The sequence below is a fragment of the Suillus subalutaceus genome, assembly GCF_016647625.1.
Source record: "Suillus subalutaceus strain FC151 chromosome Unknown DFJ58scaffold_37, whole genome shotgun sequence".
Lineage (NCBI taxonomy): Eukaryota > Fungi > Basidiomycota > Agaricomycetes > Boletales > Suillaceae > Suillus > Suillus subalutaceus.
In genome coordinates, this window is record NW_024540286.1 from 44,207 (window position 1) to 60,170 (window position 15,964).

A 15,964-nucleotide genomic window follows, 5' to 3' on the forward strand; every position below is an offset into this window, starting at 1 on the left:
ACGATCGACACACTCACATCCTGCGAACGGCAGTCAACGACTCGGATCAGCATGGTTCGAGTTCGAAGGACGATCCATACACTCACATACTGCGAACGGTGGGCAAGGACTTGGATCAGCATGGCTTGAGCTCGAAGGACAATTGACACACTCACAGCCTGCGAATGGTGGGCAATGACTTGGATGAGCATGGCTCAAGCTCGAAAGACGGTCGACACGCTCACAGCCTGCGAATGGTGGGCAACGACTTGGATCAGCATGGCTCAAGCTCGAAGGAGGATCCACAAACTTACATACTGCGAACGGTGGCCAACGACTTGGATCAGCATGACTTGAGCTCTAAGGACGATCACAAACTCACAGGCTGCGAACGGTGGGAAACAACTTGAATCAACGTGGCTGGAGCGCGAAGGACGATCGACACACTCACGTCCTGTGAACGGTGGGCAACGACTTGGATCAGCATGGCTCGAGCTCAAAGGACGATCGACACACTCACATCCTGCGAACGGCGGTCAACGACTTGGATCAGCATGGCTCTTTCTCGAAGGACGATCGACACACTCACCAACTACAAACGGTGAGCATCAGCATGGCTCGAGCTAGAAGAAGGATCGACACACTCACACGCTGCGAACGGTCGGCAACGACTTGGATCAGCATGGGTCGAGCTCGAAGGAGGATCCACACGCTCACATACTGCGAACGATGGGCAACGACTTGGATCAGCATGGCTCGAGCTCGAAGGAGGATCGACACACTCACAGCCTGCAAACGATGGGCAACGACTTGGATCAGCGTGGCTCGAGCTCGAAGAAGGAACGACACACTCACACGCTGCGAACAGTGACCAACGACTTGAATGAGCATGGCTCTATCTCGAAGGACGATCGACACACTCACATACTGCGAACGGTGGCCAACGACTTGGATCAGCATGGCTCGAGCTTGATGGACGATCAACACACTCACCCACTGCAAATGGTGGTCAACGACTTGGATCAGCATGGCTCGAGCTCGAAGGATGATCGACACACTCACGTCCTGTGAACGGTGGCCAACGACTTGGATCAGCATGGCTTGAGCTCGAAGGACGATCGACACACTCACAGCCTGCGAACGGCGGGCAACTTGGATCAGCATGGCTCGAGCTCGAAGGACGATCAACACACTCACACGCTGCAAACGGTGGCCAACGACTTGGATCAGTATGGCTTGAACTCGAAGGAGGATTGACACACTGACTTGCTGCGAAAGGTCGGCAACAATTAGGATCAGCATGGTTCGAGGTCGAAGGATGATCGACACACTCACAGCCTGTGAACGATGGGCAACGACTTGGATCAGCGTGGCTCGAGCTCGAAGGACGATCGACACACTCACAGCCTGCGAATGGTGGGCAACGACTTGGATCAACATGGCTCGAGCTCGAAGCAGGATTCACAGACTCACTTCCTGCGAATGGTAGGCAACGACTTGGATCAGCGTGGCTCGAGCTCGATGGAGGATCGACACACTCACGTCCTGCGAACGGGGGCAACGACTTGGATCAGCATGGCTCGAGCTCGATGGAGGATTAACAGACGTACTACCTGCAAGTAAACCCAAGGTCAGTCAAAGCAATCTTTGAACTTCCGATAATCTTACCACAATATGTGGAAACCAGACACACAATCTCCCTATTATGTCCTGGTGACCTTTAGATGCTGTTTTCTCAGAGTCAAAACATTGCGAGAGTATTCTGGACATAATAAGTCGCTAACACTCATGGCAGGCAAATGAGACTATGTGTAGTCACCTCTGCACTGCATATTTCATGCAGAGCTCCAAGTTGGTCTGCTGGGTCGAGACAAATAATTGCTGTAGCACTTCACTATCCAGAGTTCTAGCCGTGCGTTCGATGAGTGGCGCACAATCTGCATCATCATTGTCCATGTCTAATGGATCGGTGTCATCATGTAACGAAATCATAAGTCGACCACCAACAACTTACTTGGCAGGCATACATGACATTTTGGAGGGCGTTGAATGACCTTGGAGTGGTATAGAAACTTCAGTTGTGGCCCAATTGTAAATGACTCTTCAGCGTGCTTTGGCGCCCGTTCTCCAGCTTCCTCTATTGATGCTCCCTTCGATTTCAGTTCTGCATAAGCCACGTCGTAGAGGGCATCGAATTTGGTAAACAATACCATCACTGGAACTGAAGATTGAGATTTTGTGCATCAGTCGAACTTCATCAACGTTCAACAATATTGGACGAGTGCGAAAGCTTACTGCTTCCAGTGTCGCACTGAGAGAAAAACTTCTTTTCGCCTTCTGTAATGATCTGCTTGCCTCGTCCATTGGGATGCAGAACCTATGTTAAAACCATGAGATAGTACATATCGTGATTGATCAATTGCGATTACCAGATAACATGGAGTCGATCTTGTAATTTGGTTTCCTCAGAACGGCGCGCAATAAATGCCTTCACCTTGTCGAATTCGGATTCGCCGCCTGCTTCAAACCCGCGTGAATCGTGAAAAAACGAATTCTGGGTTGCTTCGAAACACCATTTCATTCTCGATATCGTGCTCTCCACGCTGAGAACGCGTCAGTTCATGTTACCAACTATTGAAAGTACACGCCACCTCTGTGGAAGCCATCAAAACTGTGGCATCGATCTGATATCCATCGCTCGGTACTCAGTCATCACTACATCCTCCTCTAGCATTGTGATGCGCACCTTTTTCCCGGCCCTGTTGTATATTTCAGGGTTGTCCCGTGTGTTACAAACTCTCTGGAGGATGGTAGTTTTTCCTGCATTTGCTCTTCCTATAACGAGGATTCGAAAGCGACCGATTTTGTCTCTTATCTTTGAAGGATCCATGATGGTGGAAGGTAAATGCGTGACGGAGAAGAGTTGGTGACAGTGTAGCCTTATAATGTGAACTCGGTGAATTCTGCCTATCTAGATTCGGTGGGCAATGGGTATGTGGAGCTGTATATCACATGAGGCATACAGATGTCGATGTGGCTTGACAGTCTTAACTACTTACAGACCACTGTGCTTGTCATTGAGCGTCTTCGCTGCATGCTCATCACGAGCTCCGTCTGGTCTGTGCACGAAGCTAGTGACGTATGAACAAAAGGCACAGTGGATACCGGACCATATCCGATCTCCACTAGGTTGTTCGAACTTCGACGGCGCTTCTTGCTACCACTACCGCATCTGTAAACTTTGAAATTATGGTATTTTTAGTAGCTCCCATTCCTCATGCTAATCGATGGCCATCGATGATCCTAAAGCAGCTGAAATTTGAAAGCCCATCGATGCATCATCGCAAACTTCCTCTGATGCTCCAACTTTACTTCTCGCCTTAGCCAACAACATGCAGACAGCCTACTCAAAATCCAATGTCTCTCAGTCTGTCTCAGATATCATCGCTGCACTACAAAATATCGTATGTCCCCAGTTTCTTGAATCAGAATTCATGTCCACTGAGAATAACAATCACCCGTTCCAGCTCGCACGCTCGCAGGTGATTGTACGTTTACATTTTGCTCTATTCCGGTGTCATGTTACTGACGATGACTGACAGATTCCAGTCCTTGAAACTCCATACTCCACATTCCACAATACCTACCGTTCTACTGTCGAAGTCGATGCCCAGAGCGTTATCAATATCATCGCTGAACGCCAGCAGCAATTGGATGCTGTCCTGCATGAGATCTCGGGCCTGCAGGCCGTAATGGATAGCGTCAAAAATCTTCATCAGCAGGTCGTCAAAAAGAAGGAGAAGATTACTCAGTCAATGAATTTGCACAAGGCACTCGTATCGGCTCTCAGACGTCTGCCAACAGAACTCCTATCCCAAATATTCAACCTCTGTCTCCCCGAAACCAAATTGTTGTTACGCCCATCAACCATAAGAGCCCCTATGTTGTTAACAGGAATATGCCAACGATGGAGGGAGGTTGCTGTGGGTATGCCCAATTTATGGTGTAGGTTGTATGTAGAAGCCGACGACAAAGACTGGGAGCGGGCAGCTTTTTGCTATGACTTGTGGTTCAAGCGTTCACGAGGACGTCCGCTCTCGTTAGCATTCGGGTGCTACCACTCGACCAAACTACGAAGCCTTCTTCAGCCTTACATCACTCAAATCACATCACTCCGAGTCACTGTTCGTTCCTTCCAGGGCCTATGCCCTCCGCTTTTTGTGACAGACCTCCCAGCACTTCAGGAGCTGGCCATACTAGGGATGACAACTCTTGACCTTCCAACTATTGCACAATCTATCTCGCGACTACCGTCCACTATACGCAGTCTCAAGGTCATTGACATGCGCCCGTTGTTCGACATCGAGCGCTTGTCTACTTTCAGTCCCGTATGGGCCCATTTGACAGATATCCAGATCGCCGTACGTCACCAGGACGCAGTCATCCATTTGCTTCAGCTATGTCCCAACCTCTCCTCGTTAACTCTCCGCATAGCATTCGATCAAATTGATCCCTTGAAACCATTCACGCATACCAAATTACAATCCTTATGCATCACTTATGACGCTTTGCTCATGCGCCCTATATCCGACCTGCTCAATGCTCTATCGCTCCCCAATTTGCGCGCGCTTGAAGCTCGCCGCAATGCATCTTGGCCTCACGAGGATATGAAGGCATTATTGGCACGGTCAAAGTGTCCACTGAAGACCCTGACTGTCGGCGGTCGAGTGACGATAACAGATGCGCAACGAGCGGAATATGTTTCCCTCATTCCTTCCCTCGAAGTAATAGTGGATCACAGTAGTAGATACATTTGATGAGACTAGGTCGTTACACATTTCAAGAAATGACGCTATCGGGTTGGCAGTAAAATGACACAACGAGACTGATAGGAGAAAGGCATACTTTGCGAAGCCGAAAGTGATCAGCACGAAGACATCAGAAATTGAAATATCCGTTGAACACTCCCCAGTTTCTTGCCGCGAACCACTGTACCCAAACCAGTGCCTTGCAGTCAGTCTTGTGACCGTCCACCCAGGCTTTCTTCTGACAAACCTGAGAATAGGGTCAAGTTAGACACACGACTTGAATCGGAACATAATACCCCCAACGCTCACCGCTCCACAATATGACGCTTGTTTGCAACGGGCGCACAAGCGCAAGTGCGTATTGTCAGAGGTATTCTCCTTTTTACCACAAGACCCACAACATATTGATTGGGTGTTCAACTTGCGTGCAGCCACTTCGTCGCTTGCCTTCAGCAGCTGCTCGAGTGAGCATGGTATGATTCTGATAATAGAGGGTTCTTCGACGCGTATACCAACGGTCATGTCTAGGAAGCCATGTTGTTCGCCATACAGCACAGCAACTGTGTGGCCTTCCTTGATTTGCGGAACGAGCGGTCGTCCGCGGTCGTCTGTGTACAACCCGATGGTAACGACCTGACCATCCTTGTCCTTTACACGTAACAGGACTCGGCAGAGACCGTAGGAGCCCACAATCTCGCCAAGGAAGCACCAGTGCTGTCTGGGTGAAAAGCTGTATGGGCCCTGGACATAGTAGGTGGGATCAACACCATTCTCATACGGAAGGTCGCTGAATGTTGGGAAGTTGACGTTATTGCGCAGGAGGCTTTGAGAACCCCCGGTGTCTGGCATGATTTGACGCAGTGAACTGATTCAAATTTGAGCCGCTTGTCCGAATAGATCTCGAGGAAGAACCAAACCTATGCATTCTGTGTGTTTGAAGCTGCTTCGACTTCAAGCTGAGTTGGATGGAGTAACGACTCGGAGAAGACAAGAGAATGTCCTGGAAATGGACACTCTGGGGACAAGTCTATCGTAGACAGCAGCAGGCTCTGTAGGCGTGTTGGTAGCGTGTTAATTGGTGGCGTATCTGGGTTCCACTGTGGGTCCAGGCTCCTGGCCCTTCATCATGAGGCAAGGCTTCGATAAACGCACTGGCCACGAGTCTATCCGCAGCACGCAAACTTCAGGTGTAGGCCGCCTACTTGATTCGATCATGTCACGGTAGAGGGGCGGGTTACCTTTAATGGTGCTTTGCAAACGGCGACAAATAATTGACTTGCGAAGCTTCCTTTCGGATGAAGACTTGACGAAGACGTTCGACTATTCACGAACTTGAACACCGAGAGAAGTGCAAATTCCCTCATATGAGATTCCCGTCGCGCTCGACTACCTCGAGTGTCGTGCTTGCGAACGTTTGTGATACAATTACCGCAGCACAGTAAGTCATCACATGTCAGACTTAGGAATACATACTACGCCGCAAGAGCCACCCTTGCATAATAACACAGTTGGTTGTGTATCGTTCATGCATGTTCATGCCTCGCGAAAATTCTAATGTTTGATTAATGTCCTGGAATCATGGGCTAGGGCAGTACGACACAATAAGATGAGACTGACAGGATAATATGATAATTAAGCCAACGATTTATCAGGGAGAAGCATCAGAAACTAAACCAGTCATGGAACATTCTCCAGTTCCTTTCTGTGAACCACCGTACCCCAACAAGCGCCTTGCAGTCAGCCTTGTGACCAGCCACCCAGGCTTTCTTCTGACAATCCTAAAACGTGCTCGAATCAGATACCTGAACTGGATTGGGACATAACATCGCCAACGCTCACCTCTCCGCAATAAGCCGTGTGTCTGCAGCGGGAGCACAAGCGCAAATGCGTATTGTCAGAGGCGTTCTCCTCCTTACCACAAGATCCACAACGTCTTGGCTGGCCTTTGCGTAGTGTAGCCACATCATCGCTGGCCTTCAGCAACTGCTCGAGTGAGCATGGTATGATTTTGATGTTGGAAATATCTCCGACGCGTATGCCGACGGTCATGTCTAGGAAACGATGTTGCTCGCTATACAGTACAGCAACTGTGTGGCCTATCTTGATTTGTGGAGCGAGCGCTTGTCCACGGTCGTCTGTGTACAGCCCGATGGTAACGACCTGTCCGTCCTTATCCTTTACGCGTAACAGGCCTCGTACAAGACCGATAGAGTCGACAATCTCGCCGACAAAGCACCAGTGCTGGCTGGGTTTGAATCCGAACGGGCCACTATCGTAGTATTTGAGGTCAATTTCAATCCTAGGCTCATCCGGAAGGCTGCTAAAAGTTGGGAAATTGAAGCTATTGCGCAAGAGGCTTTGAGGTTTCTTGGATATCGGCATCGTCTGCTACAATCTGATTCCAGTTGAGTTTGTCATAAACCTCGAGGAAGAAAGACCAAACCTATGAAATTATGTGTATTTGAATTTGCTTCAACTTCAAGTTGAATTGGACGACGTAATGAGAGGACGAGGTAGAGGATGGTGACTGACAAACATTGGACGAACCTGCAGGATCTTAAATACTAGTATGGTGCCGTAAAATGTGACAAAGAAACGAGGAACAACGAACAAAGAGCTCAACATGCGGCGCGCAGCGCTTCAATGTCGCGGTGGAGACCTTTGTGCAATTGAACTTGCTCATTGAACTGGCAACCGATGATTCAGAAATTTAAACGCACCATTTCTGCCGCCTGCGCACTTCCATCTGAGCAAGCCGCTTGCGTAATATAAGCCTGTGCTCGCACTGTCAGGCCCAGGCCTTCAAGCTCAAGGCTCTAGGGATGATAGTGTTCTTGTTTGGACGGTGACACTAGTTGCCCCGATCGGTGAACACGCTTTCAAAGACGCTGTCACAAACAATGACAAACAATTGACTTGAATCCAGACTTCGACAATCGATCAATCCCTTACTGTCAAGAGTCCCAGGACCGTTCAGTCAGTTCAGTTCAGGAGAAGATCTCTCGAAGATGGCCACCCTTTCGCTGGACGAAGAAGTCAGACTATTCACGAACAATGCTGAGCGAGAGAAGTACAATCTCCTTGGTACCTTGTATGGGATCATCGTCGCACTTGACTACCTCGAGCGCGCCTATGTTCGTGATGCAATTACCGCAGCACAGTATGTTCCCTATCTTAGATTCACTTCATGTCAGACTTAGGAATATATACGCTACAAGAGATACTCTCCTGCGTGCACGCGTCTTCTCTCGCAGTATATGACCATGCTCAAGCTTGTCAAGGATTCCGTTCCTTCCATTGATCAGTTCATGACACGGTATCGGATGGATAACCCTGCCGCGTTACATCGCATACGAGTTGGCGTACCTGCGACTGTTGAACATTCTAGTGAGGCGGGACCTGAGACTGGAAAGTGGATTGCTGAGACGACACAGGTTGGAATCTTGTATTGGAATCTATTCCTTATCTAACCAATAACACAGAATTTTATCACATTCATGGATGCGTTGAAGCTCAGGCTACGCTGCTAAGGATCAACTTCACCCGATCCTGCAAGAACTTGTCACAGGGTATGCTAGGTTCAAGGGAAGCAAGGACTGGGAGGGACGGAGCAAAATGGTCAGCTGGTGCGTACCATTTTCTTGCCCGCCTGCTTTCAATATTTCGGACTCACGTTATCAGGCTTATTACCTTGAACAGCATGAAGGCATCCGAAGAAATCACAGAAGAACAGTCCCGGCAGGTAAGTTCACGACCTTTACTGATGCGCGTGCGCTTCTTGCTGATATCTCCATAGCTTTCATTTGATGTCGAACATGCATATGCCGAATTTTTCAGAAGTCTGAGCAGCGGTAAGGAGAGATCGTAACGAAGGTGGTTATACAGCCCTCGATCATTTAATATCCAGGCGGCTCCGCTTTGTTTTACAAATATGGGGCGCAATCAATGATGTGAAATCGCAGAGCCTTTGAGGACTAAACACATTGTGTCTTGTCGTATACATGTGGCTTCAGTGATTGACGCAGCAAGTGCTGTCCACTAGGACGTATATGATCAAACAACGACATTGGCTGTGCTGTTCCGGTGTACATAGTTCTGATCCTTGAAACGTGATGAACTGATATTAATTCTAGACTTACGTAAAACTTTCACTGATTCTTTACTACAGGTCTAACGATGCAATCGAGTTTTCTGGTGCGGACCACCTCCAGGGTCAGCGCTCCAAGCACTTTTGGTATAGCACATATGCTGAGCAAGGCCTGCGCGCCCCGAAATTCCTCAAATTCAACGAGGTCGAGTTTTAGGAGTTCCTCGGCTCTTCTCGTGCACTCGTCGTCGCGTTTGGCATGTTGAGCGCTGTATTTTCACTACCCACCCTCTCTTCTTCTCCCAGCTCCTAGTGTTCTACTATTCTACTTATGTTTTAGGTTCACACGCATTCACGTTCGGGTCCGTCGCCTATCGTTCCGCTACTAAGGACGCTTTAAGGTCCAATTTCACCGGAATCCCCCGCCTCGGTTAATTCAGAGCTTGCGGCCCCGCGAGGGACATTCGAAGTCCCAGGTACATTAAGTTCGACGGCTATACATATGTGGCACCCTTACTCTCCGGTTCTCTGGTCACGCCTCGCGTGCAATATACCTTTTTCCGCATGTCATCACTTCGTTCAACCTCCCCGGGGTGATATGACCGAGGTTCTTCTGCGATGACGATTTTGTACGAGTCTGGTAAACACCTATTCATCTAGAACAACAATGTACGAAGTCTCACATGTCCTTTAGCGGACAGCGGGTCACCAGGTTGAATTTATCTGGGTGAGTTTTTAGGTCCTCGGACATACTGGACAATCTATTCCATCTCCTCAGCTTAAACCCACGTCTATAATCATAATGAAAATGCTATATATATATATGTGAGGCTTTGCTCATATACTCGCCATTGTGCCACTTCTTACGCATGTAGCTTCGCTATGAGTTCTAGCATTTTTCGATTAGTACCCGGATTGAACTATTGATAATTCGTTAGTCTGTAGGTGGTCGGTGTCGATTTTTGATTCTGTAAATATTCTCAACCATTGTACCAGGGAGTCTGCAGTCAGCGTACAAGACGGAGAGCGTACAGTTACTTCGCCCCCTCTAATCTTAAATCTACCAGCTAATCTGACTTGCCTCCGTCCAGCCGGGGGTTCGTCTGCGATGATCCTCACCTATAGATACTATAAATCATGATCCTGACGCGGCTTTGGTACATATTAATTGTTTAATGCGTTGCCTAGATACTTAGTTCTATTGCTGTGGAGGGTGAGCGTTTCCCGCTAGCAAGTGCTCTAGAGAAGTTGATGATCACTCGCACAGCAATTATTACGTTGATGCGTTTATTTGCAATGTATCGACACTCGAAGATCGTGATCGTACCACTCGTTGCGCTTTTATTTTATGGTGAATTTGCCTGATGGGATCTTGATGTTTCTAGCCGTCAGTGCGAATAAGCAGTAGTTTAAACGGCGAGTGTCTTGCTTTGCATGAGCCGTTGTTCTGAGGAGTAGTGGATATTACAGGTGAACCTATAATTATTTATTTGAATAAGAACCCTTCGATGGGCCTTTATGCGATTATGCCGAGTTACGTTTGGGAGTTCTTCGGATTCGGTCTCACTGCATGTTGTTTCGTCGTGCGGCCCACAGGCGCGAACTCACGGTTCTATTTAAAGATCATGGGGCACGAGACTTATGCAAAATTATCTTCCAATCCTGCTATTAAAGAAGTTAAAAATTTCGCTAATGTCCTGTTCCTTATTCTTGGAATAGTTCCTTAAGGACCGCGTGGCTCATTTACAATGACATCAACCAATTCCTCCTCAACATCTAGTCGTGCCAAGGCTGGTTAGACATGGAAATACCCGAGAACAGGACAGATGTAGAAATGATCGTCTTTGTACTATGTCTAAGAGATGGTCACAAATGCATAAGCGCCTGCATTATGTCATTTTCTTGAGTTGTTCAAATAATTTTGCGCGGGACGATCAGCTTATCTTATCAACTTGGCAATGAGTGGCTGTGCTGCTGTGCCTATATAGTAACAATCCCGGAAACTAATTAATTGACGAGACCTGCGCAGCTGGCTGTGTCTCAACCGTGTATCTCCCGTTCTTGTGCAAAATTTTGGAACGGGCATACGATACATATATATATCTTCCTCCTTCTACGTTCATACTTTTCATTTTCAGAACCGATGTCGCCAACAAACCATTCCCCAACGCAACTAGCAGCTGAGTCCTCGAGCGCTTTTCAGTATGCGTCTGCACCACCACACCCGACAGATCCGATAGGACTTGACGAGGAAATGCCTCCAGCGTACACTCCATCTGCAGACACTTACCATGGAGAAACAACAGTAGAAAGCGGTCCTCGTAGACCCTTCCAACGACCACCGCGACCTAGTCACAGTACACACAGACCCTCACATTCACATTCCTCCTCAGGCTCTCATTCCTATTCATCACATGCCACTTCCTCATCATCGAATTCACAGCCGCTGTCCCCGTCCCAGCAGCATCCGCAGCAGCCACTGTGGACAGTCCCAAGCTCATGGTCTGCACATGCTGGTCAGCAATACCAGTCTCGCCGAGGGGGCGGCCTGGTTGGAGCACTCCTCAGTACAGTGCGCGATGCAGTGGACGCTGTTTCGGGTCTACATGATGAACAGATACGGACCGTGCAGCAGTCCCAAGCAGGCGCCTATGCAGCTCCATATCCAACGTCTTCTTCCTCTGGTATAACCCAGAGCACTCATACACCGTCATACCAGGGGGGTCGAGGCCCAGTTCCTGGAGTGCCTTTGGCGCAGCAGACCCCTCCGCGGGACGTTCCGAATGACGGTAGTCCGACTAGAACGCCTGCACCTGGACACCCATTACTAAACAACGGATACATCCTCGTGTACCCCAATAAGGACTACATGTGTATCAAATGTCAGTGTATTCACATCCTCTCATGTGGCTAACTCACGTCGCTCCATTTTAGGCAAAAATACGGGGTACAAGAACTATGATCCCTCCCACCCTTGCAGGAAGTGCTGGGAGAAATACGGGAAACGTTATACCGGCGCATTGACGTACACATCCTGGAACACCGAGTCGTCATCTCATAACTCCAAGTTTCAGCGTGCTCTACCCAGGTTCACCCCACCGCAGGCATCGCAGCTTTTACTCCAGTCCTCAAGTTACACTGGCCGGCCGCCGCTTGCCGTTCTCCCGCAGGCGCCTACGCCTTACGGCCAGCACCTATACGTACATAACCCTATAATAGGCATGGGTCGAACCCCGCCCGTCCCGTATGCCATTCCTGTGCCCCCAGGTGATCCGCGCCTTGGGGGTCAATTGTGCCAGAAGTGTGGTGGCACGGGAACCCTACCACTCTTGATCATTGACGTCCGACCATGCTCCGTGTGTGGTGGAATCGGACGTAACTTGCGGTAGGTACGTGTATGAGATGCTGATATCAAGGGACATTGGGACGTTGATACGATATACTATTCGACATGGTTGTTGATACTTTCTACTTTCATCTGTACCAGTATGTGCATTCATCACAGCGTACCTTGTCCTCAATCAATTTTCATTTTCTGGCTGGTTACATTACCCGTATTCCCGCGCTCTGGAATAGGAGGGCTTGCTACTCCCGTCATCAAACACGTTCTTCCACCATCCAATATGTATTACGAATGCATCGTGATCACGTACCCTGCCACCTCACAAACACGTCATGATAAGTGATGCATGTGTCATGGTCGTCCCCCATGATATCACCCTGGTTTTGATTTGCATACATAACTAGTTTGACATACTCGGCTGGGATAACGCCCGTTTGACGTAGTACGTGACAATCAGAATCTCTCGTCATAATCAAGCTTCCAACTTGGAACTAGAATGATCTACCAGTTTGGTCATCGCTGGGAGGTCTATAGAGGAAAAGCGACAGAGGCATGGGTGCGCCCACACAACGGTACACGCGCAGGGGTCGACGCAGTGACAACTTGGAGGCGTATCACTTGATCATCTGTCATACCACATGCTCTTTGAAACTATTGGCACAGCTCCATGACAGCGCATAACAAAGCCATCACTCCCCACAGTAAACGGTGATGTAAACAGTTTGTGACTATTCGTCATCTGGGTACAGCATCAACTCAGGGCGTACTGTCTCATTAAACTCCTCGGGTGTCAGGAATCCAAGCGCAACCGTTGCTTCCTTCAGCGTCGTTCCTTCCTTGTGTGCTTTCTTTGCGCACTTGGCTACATCTGCAAAGTATGGTTGACTTCGAGTAAATTCGCACACTTATAATTAGCACGCACTATCATAGCCAAGGTGGCTGTTTAGGATTGTTGCCAGCATCAAACTCTCGTTCAGGAGGTGGTTGATGCGCTTCTCGTTGGCTTGGATACCAGCCACGCAATTCTTTGTGAACGAATGGGAAGCTGACGAGACCAGATGAGCGGGCCAACAAGCGTAGTCTGAGTTATAGATCCCCACCATCAGAAAGAAGACGAATGCTCTGCAACACATTCATAATTATAACGGGTTTGAAGACGTTGAGCTAATTCGAGAAAAGAACAAATCATTAAATGGCAATGTGTCGCATGGAGTACGGATACCTCGAAGTGTCCACTAGCACTAGCAATGCTGACAGTGGTCTGGTTGCCCATCACTTGAGCGGCAACCATAGTCACAGCCTCGCACTGCGTGGGATTGACCTTACCGGGCATGATACTGCTACCAGGTTCGTTCTCGGGGAGAATCAGTTCACCGAAGCCACAGCGAGGACCAGAGCCAAGGAATCGAATGTCATTAGCAATCTTCATCAGAGAACAAGCGATGACATTCAGAGCACCATGAGCCTCGGCAAGAGCGTCGTGACACGCTAGAGCTTCAAACTACGGGTTTCGATCAGAAGTCAGACGAAGTACAAGCTGTGTGATGTCTTACCTTGTTGGGTGCGGTCTGGAATTTCAGGCCTGTAATCTTGGAAATCTCAGCTGCAATCTTCACGTCGAAACCCTTTTTCGTGTTAAGACCCTGCACAAGACTTGAGCGCCTATATTCGTCGGATGTTAGATGGCTCACCGTGCCAACGGCAGTTCCGCCTTGAGCCAGAAAACTTAAGCGAGGAAGAACATCTTTAGCGCGAGCGATGCCATTATCGATTTGCTGGACATATCCGCTGAACTCTTGGCCAAGGGTCAGGGGAGTAGCGTCCTGATAACGATAAGACGGCTTTCGAATTTAAGACCGACCCTTTCATACCTGCAAGTGCGTGCGTCCGATTTTGATAATGTGACCGAATGACTGAACCTTTTCATTAAGCGCATCCCTGAGTTCCGTCAATGCCGGAAGTAGCGAGTGGCTAATTTCAGTCACGGCGGCGACGTGCATAGCTGTTGGGAAGCTACAGTTACCAGTAAATTCGTTAAAGTAAGCATTCCTCGCGTGGAAACTCACGTATCGTTACTACTCTGGCTCATGTTAACATGATCATTGGGATGGACTGGTTTCTTGGAACCGAGTTCGCCGCCAAGAAGTTCTATCGCACGATTCGAAATCACCTGTTAACCAACGAGGTAAAGCTAGCGATCACTCAAATGTTTGATATGCTCACCTCGTTTACATTCATGTTGGTTTGAGTTCCACTTCCAGTCTGGAAGACAACCAAAGGGAAGTGGTCCATGAGCTTCCCGGAAATGACCTGAAGAAAAGCTTAATTCGACACACACATCCGAAGCTCAGGATGCAATCTCTCACATCATCAGCTGCTTTCTGGATGGCTTCGCCTATTTTATGATCTAGGCCATAGCTGATATTAACGATGGATGCTGCCTTCTTCACCACGCCGAAGGCCTTGATTAGGGGAGGCGGTAGCCGTTGTGAGGGACCGCCGATGTCGAAGTTTTGTAGCGACCTGGGGGAAAGGCTGAGTAATTAAGTATGCACATCAGATCAAATATGCACACCGCTGTGTCTGTGCTCCCCAATAACGATCGGCTGGGACCTGGAGCTCACCGAAGGTATCACGCTCAGTGCGGAAGGACTGGTTGGACTGATATAGTGATCACTTCAGTCCGCCTCTGCTGAGTGGGATAAGTTAACTCACCATGACAAGACGTAATACGTAGTTGGAGCCCTGGTCTCTTCACATAGAGGAGCTGTTACTTAAGTAATAGGATGATCCGGAAGGAACCGGCTACGACCGGGTACTGTAGTACCATTCCCCCCTATCACGCGTCCCAACTTGCAAGCCAACTCAGACTTGCGATTCTGACCATATAGAAGGCGTTTGTACCCCCTTAATCTGGGCACTCATTTCGATGCTTCTGCGAACAGTATCGAAATGTAAGTTTTGCCCGCACGTGCGATAAGGGATGCTGCATTCCATGTACTTATGGGCGGAGGGTTCTGCTCTTTCATTTGTGTATTTGGTTTTGGCTTGCTTTTCACCATCCACTACTCGCACCAGGCGAACACGGCCACGCTATACCGAACCATCCCAGCACTCAGTCAACGCGCCAGCACGAAGAAATTCGGGATCCATCACATCCATCCGGGTTCCTTTTTCCTGTGGATGCCCGAAATTACAGTCTATCCATGGAGCTTGTCCTACAATATTTGGGGTTCTGACTGCTGACACAGCACGCTGAAAAGCACCCACTGCATTTTTGATAGCTGGGAAGGTGTAGACTAGATGAGCATGCAAAAATGATGCTAAAAATCATCATTATCATCCCTTACATGTTCGTGTTATGATCTCGCTGCTTCAGCAGGCTGAAGTCGAGCATTACAAATGCAGAGGTGAAGGTTCGTGTTGTTGGCAAAACTGAACTCCAAGGCGAGTTCGCATCGGGGTTTGTCCCAACCTGCAAAGTACGCCCCGCCACCATGACTAGCATAAGTACTACATTGAACTCGTTGCTAATGAGAATCTACTCCACTGGCACAGCGTCAGCAGACAAATTTGCGGGAGCGACGCAGGTGGAGAGTGGGGGCTCCAGGAGTAGTAAGCGCGACGTTGCGAACATTGGCATGGGAGAAGATGATGGGCAGGGGGACGACGTGCTCACGTATGAACGTCCTAGGATAGATATTTTCAAAGCGACTTTTGCGAGTGATGGTGAGGATAGCGACGAGG

General features: G+C 48.8%; 6 protein-coding genes across 6 annotated transcripts; 3 read left to right on the forward strand and 3 right to left on the reverse strand.

The window, feature by feature from the left end:
• Nucleotides 1-3,145: 3,145 nt before the first annotated feature.
• Nucleotides 3,146-4,796, forward strand: DFJ58DRAFT_701778 (uncharacterized protein; the record flags this gene model as incomplete). Its single annotated transcript, XM_041383610.1, has 3 exons — nt 3,146-3,443; nt 3,507-3,527; nt 3,582-4,796. Exons 1-3 carry the CDS (start codon nt 3,372-3,374, stop codon nt 4,794-4,796), a joined length of 1,308 nt encoding a protein of 435 aa, XP_041245178.1. The 5' UTR covers nt 3,146-3,371.
• A 13-nt stretch (nt 4,797-4,809) lies between these two features.
• Nucleotides 4,810-5,636, reverse strand: DFJ58DRAFT_876203 (uncharacterized protein; the record flags this gene model as incomplete). Its single annotated transcript, XM_041394445.1, has 2 exons — nt 4,810-5,034; nt 5,097-5,636. The coding sequence occupies 2 exons, from the start codon at nt 5,634-5,636 to the stop codon at nt 4,918-4,920; spliced, it is 657 nt and encodes a 218-aa protein (XP_041245179.1). The 3' UTR covers nt 4,810-4,917.
• Nucleotides 5,637-6,326: 690 nt separating this feature from the next.
• On the reverse strand, nt 6,327-7,667 carry DFJ58DRAFT_781434 (uncharacterized protein). The gene is made up of 2 exons (XM_041389789.1): nt 6,627-7,667; nt 6,327-6,565 (listed from the first exon to the last, which is right to left on the reverse strand). The coding sequence occupies exons 1-2, from the start codon at nt 7,167-7,169 to the stop codon at nt 6,449-6,451; spliced, it is 660 nt and encodes a 219-aa protein (XP_041245180.1). The 5' UTR covers nt 7,170-7,667; the 3' UTR covers nt 6,327-6,448.
• Nucleotides 7,668-7,697: 30 nt separating this feature from the next.
• DFJ58DRAFT_781436 (uncharacterized protein) lies at nt 7,698-8,848 on the forward strand. Its single transcript, XM_041389790.1, has 5 exons — nt 7,698-7,947; nt 8,008-8,221; nt 8,319-8,413; nt 8,469-8,529; nt 8,584-8,848. Exons 1-5 carry the CDS (start codon nt 7,796-7,798, stop codon nt 8,653-8,655), a joined length of 594 nt encoding a protein of 197 aa, XP_041245181.1. The 5' UTR covers nt 7,698-7,795; the 3' UTR covers nt 8,656-8,848.
• A 2,046-nt stretch (nt 8,849-10,894) lies between these two features.
• On the forward strand, nt 10,895-12,391 carry DFJ58DRAFT_294814 (uncharacterized protein). Its single transcript, XM_041379718.1, has 2 exons — nt 10,895-11,756; nt 11,809-12,391. Exons 1-2 carry the CDS (start codon nt 11,018-11,020, stop codon nt 12,261-12,263), a joined length of 1,194 nt encoding a protein of 397 aa, XP_041245182.1. The 5' UTR covers nt 10,895-11,017; the 3' UTR covers nt 12,264-12,391.
• A 554-nt stretch (nt 12,392-12,945) lies between these two features.
• Nucleotides 12,946-15,716, reverse strand: DFJ58DRAFT_726524 (fumarate hydratase; the record flags this gene model as incomplete). The annotated part of the gene is made up of 13 exons (XM_041385380.1): nt 12,946-13,085; nt 13,140-13,262; nt 13,318-13,381; nt 13,440-13,718; nt 13,771-13,860; nt 13,909-14,040; nt 14,089-14,230; nt 14,284-14,387; nt 14,441-14,527; nt 14,584-14,740; nt 14,793-14,878; nt 14,933-14,969; nt 15,568-15,716. The coding sequence occupies 13 exons, from the start codon at nt 15,714-15,716 to the stop codon at nt 12,946-12,948; spliced, it is 1,590 nt and encodes a 529-aa protein (XP_041245183.1).
• Between the last annotated feature and the right edge of the window lie 248 nt (nt 15,717-15,964).